We start from the raw sequence: 9603 nt of genomic DNA, 5'->3' as shown, positions 1-9603 counted from the left end.
CCCAGGATTCCTCAGTCAGTATGTGCTGACTGGGGAATTCTGGGAGTTGAAGTCCACCCATCTCAAAAGTTGTTAAGAATCCCTGTTTCAAAACATCTTTCTTTCTCCAGACCAGCGCTGCGTCCACCGGGCTGAATTTTAATTTCCTATCAAACTCATCAAGCAGGGATGACTTTTTTTTGGGGGGGGAGAAAGAAGGGGGGGGTCTTGTGGAAATTTTGGACTACCACTCCTATAATCCCCAGCTATTGACTATGCTGATTGGGGCTGACGGGGAATGAAGTCCAAAAGCCTTGACGGACAGACTCCCACTTGACCTTCTCCAGCCTTTCTGGCTTCTCCATCCCCCGAGAAGGGCACAACTAAGGGCAAGCGGCGGCTTCAGCATCCGCGACTGAGCATCCTCGGGAGAGGCGGCGCAGGCGCAGGCGCGGCTCGGCGCCAGGGAGGGCAGCCCTCGGGGCCGTCGGCTTCGGTAGGCGCTCTCGAGCACGCGCGGAAACTAACCGCGCATGCTCAGTCGCGCAAGCATTTTCCCAGCCGGGCCACCGCCTCCTCCGAGAGGTGGTTTTTTTTCCGTCGCGGCACCGGCTACCGGCGGGGCGATATGACGTCACAGCGGCGGGACGCACGCAGGCGGAACGGCGCTGCGCGGCGGCGAGTGTAAGTCGGGCGGCGGCGGCGGCGGGCCCGGCCGGCAAGATGGCGGCTGCCCTTCCAGCCGCCTCTCCAGGGCAACCAAGCCGGGCCTCCTCCTCTTCCTCCTGCGCCCGCCTCAGGCTCCCTCCCCCCCCCCGTCCTCTCGCTCGCAGCCCCTGCCTGCCCTCCCCCCCACATGGCTCCATTCGCACGGCCCCGTACACGCGTGTTCGTCTGCACGTGTGAAGGGGCCCAAATGGGTGCCAGGAGCCCAGGATGCCCCCACTGAGGGACTGGCAGGCCCAAATGGGGTCCCTCGGGGGCCGAGGAGGACGTGCAAGGCCCCCTGGTCGCTTGGATCGACTCCTTTCCATAAAGGGGCCCGAGTCTGCAGGGAGGGAGGGGGGTCTACCTGCATTTTCCTGTGCTACCTTTCACAATGACTGTGGAGATTCTCCGTCCTCCGGGTCCTGGTTGTCCCAAAGGTGCTTTTTCAGGAGGCAACTGTGTTCTTCTTTGAAGACGTTTCGCTTCTCCTCCAAGAAGCTTCTTCAGCTCTGACTGGAGGGTGGGGAATGGAGCTGTCCGAGCTGAAGAAGCTCCTTGGAGGAGAAGCGAAACGTCTTCAAAGAAGAACAAGTCAGTCCAGTTGCCTCCTGAAAAAGCGCCTTTGGGACTTTCACAGTGACGTTTCCTCCTAAAGTGGAATGGAAGGCAAGTTTTGAGCAATTAAAAATTGTGGGGATGTCGGGAGCAGGATCCAGTTGACCAGGGAATACTATAAACCTTCAGAAACGGCTATCTTTTAAGCCTTGGTCAAGGGTGGTAAGCCTGGAAATTCAACAGCTTGAGGTCCGGTTGATGAGTCCCGATGGCCAAAAGGCCTCTTTTGCTCAAGGAATCGCATTTATCCTCCTCCACCCCGAGTCGCTGCTTCCCAAACTCGGCACGGGACCGGCTCTGCCCCGAGGGAGGTGTGTCTTAACTGCTGAAAGTTTTCACCCTGTGTAATGTTTTCTTTTCTTTTCCCCCCAAAGTGGCTGCACAGTTTATCAGGACTAAAAAGTCCCAATAACGGACATAACTTTACCCGGCATGGTACGAAGAGCGCTTCTCCTTTTTCTCCTAAAAAAAAAAAACAACGGACATTGGTGTAGCCGCACTCTGAAAGTCTGTCCGCTTCTTGTGGTGGCATCACTGGGGCAGGATCGGCCATCCCGCTGCACGGCGCTCTCCCCCTTTAGCCAGCCTTGCTCTGCCGCCCCCGCCCCCACCCCACTTTCCAGCTTCTCCCCGGCTCCTTGCATGCTTTTGGCCACAGCTGCTGGTCCCTTTCCCCAGCCTTCTGCCATCTTCCACAGCTCTCCCACGTAACGTCCCCGCATGGCTGTCTCTCTCTATGGCTGTGCCTCACCTGGTAGTTGGGAGGACATTGGGGGGGGGCATTCCTAGAAGGTCATTTCTTTTTAAAATCTGCTCTAGGGAACCAGAAGCGTTTTGAAACCTTGATTGACTGGGAAGCCTGCCCTACAGGTACTCCTTGACCAATGACCACAACAGGGCACAAAATTTCTACTCCTAAGCAAGACAGTTGCTCAATGAGTTTTGCCCCATTTTACGACCTGTCTTGCCACAGTCATTAAGAGAATCACTGTACAGGTAGTCCTTGACTTAATGACCACATTTCTGTCGCTAAACGAGACAGTTGTGAGTTTTTGCCCCATTTTACGACCTTTTTTGCCATGGTCATTAAGCAAATCAGTGCAGTTGTTACACTTAGTAACATGGTTGTGAAGTGAATCCAGCTCCCCCTCCCTTAACTTTGCTTGTTGAAAGGCTGCAAAAGGGGGTCACGTAACGCCAGAACCTAGCAACAGTCATAAGTATGAGTCAGTTGTCAAAGCGTCTGAATTTTGATCAGGTGACCCTGAGGATGCTGCAATGGTCGTAAGTGTGGAAAAACGGTCCTAAGTCACTTTTCCCAGTGCCTTTATAAACTTTGGAACAGTCACTAAACGAACAGTTGTAAATTGAGGACTACCTGTACAGTGGTATTGATCTCATCCGTGGTTTAGTCCTCTTTGACTGAAGGAGAAATTATCAGAAGAAAGCAAAGCATGAAGCACTCTGCACCCTGAAGACGTTGGCCACACTTCAGTCCTTGTTCTTCCCTCTTGCAAGCTATTTGGGCCTCCTTTTCGGCCTGCGTTTTTTACGCAAAGGTCCTTCTCCTCCAGTGCAGAGTTTAAACCCCGATAAAAGAAAAAATCCAGAGGTCAGGGTTGAATTGCACACTCCTTGGTCCTCGGAGAGCTCCAGAGACGCCACAGACTGTAAACTGGGTTGTGCTGTATACTTTCCTAAGACCTAAATGTGTTTTTCTAGTGGTGAGGGATCTGGAATGCCCTTGCTCAAATGATATGCTCGATGCCCGCTTTGCAGTCGTCTTGGTGCTAGGCTGGGCCGCTTCCATTCAATTCTGCTTTTTAGCCTAGTCTACACAACTTCTTGATATGCCCTCAAAATTGGCGATTGCTTGTCCAACGTTCATGTTTTTGGCTCTTAGTCTATCTGGTTTTAAAAGGCTTGAAGTCTCGTGGCCCTTGAATTTAAAACTTCTCTGACATTGTATGTCATCTTGTCATCTGATTGGAGGTGAGGTGGAAAAGATACTTCCAGCAGAGAGAGCTTCTGAGCTAAAGGGAAACAAAGGGTAGCATTACAACTTGGTTGCCACAGCAGTAGAAACATATTTGGAAGTAAATAAACAAACGTGAATTGGGTGAAGGCAGCATTTGGTTTTGTTTTGGCACCAACAAAGAGCAAAGTTAAGCAAACTTAGGTTTTGGAAGGTGGAAAGGAAACGGTGGTAACCCCAAACAAATCAGCCACTCGTACATAGATTTGTTATTGCAAAGCCTCCTTTTGTGGCAGTTAAGAGTTTTGAAAAATTTTCTCATACTAATATAGAACAGTTATAGATTGTTACGTTTTAATAGAGGTTTTTTTTTCACAATGTAAATAAAAATCAGTCTCAACAATGTACCGGCTTGCTGTATTCTATTACTACAAAATTCTGGAATAAACAAACGCTGGGTCTAGAATAAGGTAAATTCCGTTTGTAGAATGGAAAATCCGACTGAGGCCTAAAGTCATTGAAATGGCAAAATAAAAGCAAAATTAATATAATTGAAAAGAGGATGTTCTAAGATGGCGGCGCTTGGAATGGCTGCGGCTGCATTGGCTCTTGAAGGCGAATAGTTTTGGGAGGGATAGTAAGGGCTATAGGCCACATGATCAGGAAGATTTTAACGTGTTTGAGCAACATGGTGGAACTAAGGTAACACGACTGACAATCTTTGCTGGCCTGGCGAGTTTCTAGTTGTTTTGGAACTGTTGGTGAGACCGTTAAAAGTCGTTGGCGCTGTTTGAATTTGTTCTACCAGCAGCAAGATCTGACTGCTGGCCCAGTGATGGATTGTATTGCAAATCAGGGCTGTTTCCAGAGGAGGCAGAGAGGACCTGGAGTTTATGGAGCGAAGGAACTGGATGAGGCTGTCGGCAGGCCCAGAGGAAGAGAGAGAGGCTTTTGGAGGAGTTGGTGGCGGCGGCGGCAGCATGCTCCAGGGGCGAAAAGAAGCAAGGCCTCTTTAAGGAAAGGGTGGAAGAGTCAGGATCAGAAAAAGGAAAGAAGACGAGGTTGTCAGAATACAAGCTAACTTGAGGGCTAATCCACATGGAGCCCCATTTCCATCTGTCCTGTTTGCCATCGTTCACTCCCTAGAGACTAAAATGGACAATGTGAAATTTGAGCGGGCCCCGAACAAGGAGTATATATCGGAGGTGGTGAACCTTTGAGAGCTGTATGCAACGAAATTTCATTTTGATGTATGCCGATTGGTGTACATTCAAAGTGACAATAAAGTTATCATCATTCCACTCAGAATATCGTTAAGGATATTGTGTGCCTGCCACCCTTGTAGTAAAGTGCTTTTTCCACGAGTTAAAAATTAAATTCCCGATGTCATTTCTGCACAGAAGTCAAATAATGTACTCAGTGGTAAAAATGACAGGACATTCACCTCTCCCTATGCATTGAAAGTTTTCTTCTGAAATCCTACTCTGCTGGAAAGGAAAATATTTTTTTAAAACTCATCTGGAATGAAAACAATGGCAAATTTATGTTATTCCACCATTAACTAGAAAAATAAATACAAAGCAATCTTTGGCATAATGTGGCTTCGAGATCCACCTGTTGTGGAATCTATTCCCAGGCCCCACCTGGTTCTTTGCCAAGAAGCAGAAGGGATCAAAGGGAAAGGTGTATTTTTCCTCTCCTTGTTAGAATGACGGCTTTCCCCGTGGGTTTGTGCTTTTAGTCTCGAGAATTTTGTGTCAGAGGAGATCACGCTAGCAGAAACTGCAGTTACTGTTAAGTTTCTGCAAAGTGTGCTTCTGGTGAAGGGTTACGAGTAGATGTTGTTAGCATTACTGGGTTTGGGACAACCACTAGATCAGACTGTCCGCCCTAGAGATGGACGCTTGAGTAGCCAGCTTCCTTGTCTAAGGCTGGCTAGCTATCTCCAACTTTGGAAGAGCTTAAAGTAGACTTAAGTAGACAGTTCCTTTGGCATTTAAAACTCCCATGCAGAGAACAGGCCATTGAATTGATGGACCACGTCCTATTATTTCGCTCCTTTTATAAAGATGCCTAATTATCAACCACCTTCAGGATCCTTTTCCAGGCCATTTAGATAGATAGATGATAGATAGATAGATAGATAGATAGATAGATAGATAGATAGATAGATAGATAGATAGATAGATAGATAGATAGATGTTGCTGTTAGCTGCGAAGTTGTGTCCGACCCATTGCGACCCCATGGACAACGTTCCTCCAGGCCTTCCTGTCCTCTACCATCTTCTGGAGTCCATTTAGGCTCACAGCTCCTGCTTCAGTGACTCCGTCCAGCCACCTCATTCTCTGTCGTCCCCTTCTTCTCTTGCCCTCAACCTTTCCCACCATTAGGCTCTTCTCCAGTGAGTCCTTCCTTCTCATTAGGTGGCCAAAGTATTTGAGTTTTAGCTTCAGGATCTGGCCTTCTAAAGAACAGTCAGGGTTGATCTCAGATAGATAGATAGATATTACAATTGCTTCTATCTGACCAGTACGATTGCGCGTCTTCTACATGTGGCACAATTTTTGCTTTATTGTTTGTAGAACTCATCCATGGTTTGGATGTCCTGACTCTATAGATGGCCTACTTTGATTTGCATTAATGTTCATTCAGTTGTTTATTCGTGGGATTCATGCAGTGAAGCTTTGTCATTAAAATGACCAGGTGGTGGTGGTGGTTGTTTTGTGGCTGCTTTTTATTCGGATACAGTGGAAATTATTTTAAAGAGGTTAATGGCCACTGCATGTGCAAGAGGAAAAAAGGAACGTGTTATTTCTGTTAAAAATGAAAGCAATACGCTAAATGTTTTCCAGAAGTTCCTGTGAAATTACTTTGGGTTTTCCGCGAGATAGTTCGCCAAGTCTTTTAAGGAATAAAATAACCATTCAGATGTGCTTGTCTCAACAAGGTCGGCTTCCGGTCCCCAATAATGCTAGCTTAAAAGTAATGTGTCAGTCTGGTGGTGTCTGAAGGAATTATCTGCTCCCCAGCAAAGCAGAATAATTGAATTCACTGCATGGTGGACCCCAAAGGTTCAGAACCCTTTGCAAGCCGAGGGCTGCGTTGGAATTTTTGAACAATCCAAAACATAGGGAAGGTCACAAGCAACAGCCTCGTTTTGGGGTGATTTACACTTGAATTAATTTGGTGTAATTAGAATGCAGCTACCAAAAATAAAGAGTGGCAAATTTACAGGTTGCTGCCAAGGCTTCAAAGAGGTTCTGTGCCTTTGCTGTAAATGTTCTGTGACGCTCCGTGTCCCGGAAAGAAGTACTGTATGCCTGTTTCATCGCTTCTGTGTTAAAAATGCCTGTTTTTTTGTGTGTTACACAGCTATGACGACTTCATGGGTTCAGCCAAAAATGTGATCAGTGAATCTGTTGATGCAGAGGACAAATATAATTTAATGGTAAGTCCTTCATGACAGTCTATCAGCCTCTTAATGTTTTGGTAGTTGGGTGACATGTAAAGGCTTTACTCCCCACTGTGACCATATACAGAGAGTCCTTGAGTTACAATTGTTTGTTTAGCAACCGTTCCAGGTTAACAACAGAAAGTCCTCACAGTTACGACCATAGTAGCAGTCCCACAGTTAGGTGATGGAACTCCGAGTGTTTGGCAACTGGCATGCGCTTACGACCGTTGCAATGTCCCAAGGTTGTGCAATCACCGTTTGTGACTTTCCGAGCCGGCTTCCAGCGAGCAAAGTCACTGGGTGCAGCCAGATTCGCTTAAGGACGGCATGATCCACTTAACAAGCGCAGTGTTTCAGTTAACGACCATGGCAAACATGGTCGTAAAAATCGGGCACAGCCCACTTAGCAGCCGCCTTGCTTATCAATGGAAATTTTGGTCCCTGTTGTGGTCCTAATCCGAGGACTACCTGTAATAAGGCATTTGAAGAATTTGGTCCAGTGCAGTTATGATACTGAAACAGTGACATTTTCAAGAGATGTAGTAAAAAGTTGAAAATAATGTGTCTTGATCAGGGGGTCTTCAAACTTGGCCCTTTTATGACGTGTGGATTTCAAGTCCCAGAATTCCTCAGCCAGGCACGCGTGCCTGGCTGAGGAATTCTGGTAGTTGAAGTCCACACATCATAAAAGGGCCAAGTTTGAAGACCCTTGGCCTAGACCATTTTGTTGATGCCAAATAAGCGTGGAAATGCAGAATAGCAGATTTGGAAATAGCATTTTCCTCCGAAGATACGAAATTTGATGGAAATGCCTTTATGGTCACCTCTTTAAATAATATTGGGGTTTTTTCCGTAATCATGAAGAGCAATATGAATTATTGCCTCTGACAACTGGGCTTTTAAGTTTTACTTTTTCCCCTTGAGGACATTACAAACACATATACACACACACACGCACCCGTAGGTATCTGAAAGTTGTCATCTACGCAGAGAGTTGATCTGTTCTGGATTTGCCTCCACGAAGACTGTGGTCTGCTGCTGCAAAGGCTTTAATGCATCTTTCAGAATCCGGCACACCACTTTGCCAGAGTTTTACAAACCGCAGGACCTTGCACTGTTTACATTTGCCGGCCTTTTTTTTTCCTGAAAACTTCTTTTAAAAAGGACAGCCACTTGCAGATCTGGGTCGTTTCACCCTAACGATGGGGAAACCGAGGCTTTTAGCCCTGAAGGTCTTGCACTTGAGGTTCACCAGCCAACAAGGAGCTGGTGGGGCAGCCACAAAGAAGAGGGGGTCAAAGCACCAGACGGCCGGACAAGAAGCAACGGATGGAAACTAATCAAGGAGAGAAGCAACCTGGAACTAAGGAGAAATTTCCCGACAGTGAGAACAATTAAGCAGTGGAACAACTTGCCTCCAGAAGCGGTGAATGCTCCAACACTTTTAAGAAGCTTTTAAGAAAAGATTGGACAGCCCTTTGTCTGAAATGGTATAGGGTTTCCTGCCTGAGCAGGGGGCTGGACTAGAAGACCTCCAAGGTCCCTTCCGACTCTATTATTCTGTATCTTGTAAGGAAAGCCTGGCCGCAAGTGGTTGAAAAAAATAAAAATGGTTGGATGCTCCATCCAAGATGCATTCTCTTTTGGGCGAGAGCAAACTCTTTCCGACTTTGCCGTGTGCCACATCCGGTCACACCGAGAGGAGATGTAAGTTACCTGCTCCTGTGATCCCAGGAGCTGCTTGTAGCTCTGTTTGAGCGCAAAGGCAGGGCATCGTTTTCAGTGATCAGTCTCAGGTTTCCACTCCTGTCTCCTTCAAGCCTCTTGAGGCAGAAGTGACCCAACCCTTTTAATTCAGGGGTGAGCAGCTATGTCCTCTTTTAAGACGGGTGGACTTCAGCTCGCGGAATTGACGAAGTTGGGGGCAGTTCTCTGAAACTTTTGATCCCTTCTGCAGGCTTCTTTCCAACGCTCCAACAGTCACGACAAAGTCAGGAAAATTGTAGCCGAAGAGGGCCGCGCTGCAAGGAACCTGATTGCTTGGAGCGTGCCGCTGGAGAACAAGGAGGAGGATGGTATGTGCTTGACGTTTAACCAAATCGGCGTTTCTCAAAGTTGGCAGCTTTAAGATGGGTGGACTTCAACTCCCAGAATTCCCTTGTCAACCACTGTTGAACTCCACCCATCTTAAAGCTGCCAAGTTTGAAAAACACCGTGCTAAATCATCTCAGCTAACTTTTGCGGTTACGGTTTGGGTTTGGTGCAGGGTAACCCTGAGTTCCGAGCCGTGATTAATGGCTTCAAGCCTTTGTGGCCTGTTCAACAAACCACAGTTAAAAGAAAGGACAGCACGGCACCTGTGAACCCTGGAAACAGCCTGGCGGAGATAGGGGCACGAATCTCCACTCTTCAGTCCTTAAAAAAAAAAAATCTTTCTATTAAGAAACGTTCGTCTTTTTACAGGAAAACCAAAGTGGCAGGTGGGGGCAAAATCAAAGAGGATAAACCAAGGAACACACAAAATTAGCAAACAGGTTTGTGCTTTTTTATTTTGTATAACGTCCAAGCATCTGAAACGACGCTAATTTCTGGAAAGCTGCAAATGGTTAAATAAATACACTTAGTCACATTTTACATTTTCTTAAAAAAATCATACCGCTAAAGCGTTACATTGCCCGTGCAGCTAACGAGGGGGTAGATTTTAAATGATCAGCCAAAAAGAAAGGGAGAAACAAATCCTTCAAAAGAGCATCCATATGTCCAGAGGGTCCTTTTACACCCTCTGGGGAAGAGGGAGACAGTGACACTAGCATTTTGAATTATCCTGGGAGTGAAAAAGGCCACCGTAACACAAACGCCCAATTGTTCCGC

At 46.9% G+C, this 9603-nt stretch overlaps 1 protein-coding gene across 2 annotated transcripts in view; it reads left to right on the top strand.

The window, feature by feature from the left end:
- The first annotated feature begins 534 nt into the window (after nt 1-534).
- SCAPER (S-phase cyclin A associated protein in the ER) overlaps nt 535-9603 on the top strand; it is a 79739-nt gene continuing 70670 nt past the window's right edge. Inside the window, exons 1-5 of one of the 2 annotated variants that reach the window (XM_081337630.1) lie at nt 542-663; nt 1677-1737; nt 6651-6726; nt 8690-8807; nt 9196-9266. In XM_081337630.1, the coding sequence (XP_081193756.1) occupies nt 6664-6726; nt 8690-8807; nt 9196-9266 (252 nt within the window). In that variant the 5' untranslated portion in view covers nt 542-663; nt 1677-1737; nt 6651-6663. Of the gene's footprint in view, nt 664-1676; nt 1738-6650; nt 6727-8689; nt 8808-9195; nt 9267-9603 lie in introns of both variants that reach the window. The other variant, XM_081337629.1, reaches the window with a different exon arrangement.

This window comes from Vipera berus, assembly GCF_964194415.1.
Source record: "Vipera berus genome assembly, chromosome: 12".
Classification (NCBI taxonomy): Eukaryota; Metazoa; Chordata; class Lepidosauria; order Squamata; family Viperidae; genus Vipera; species Vipera berus.
Note: the sequence above shows the minus strand (reverse complement) of the source record. Positions and strands in the feature narration are given on the sequence as shown.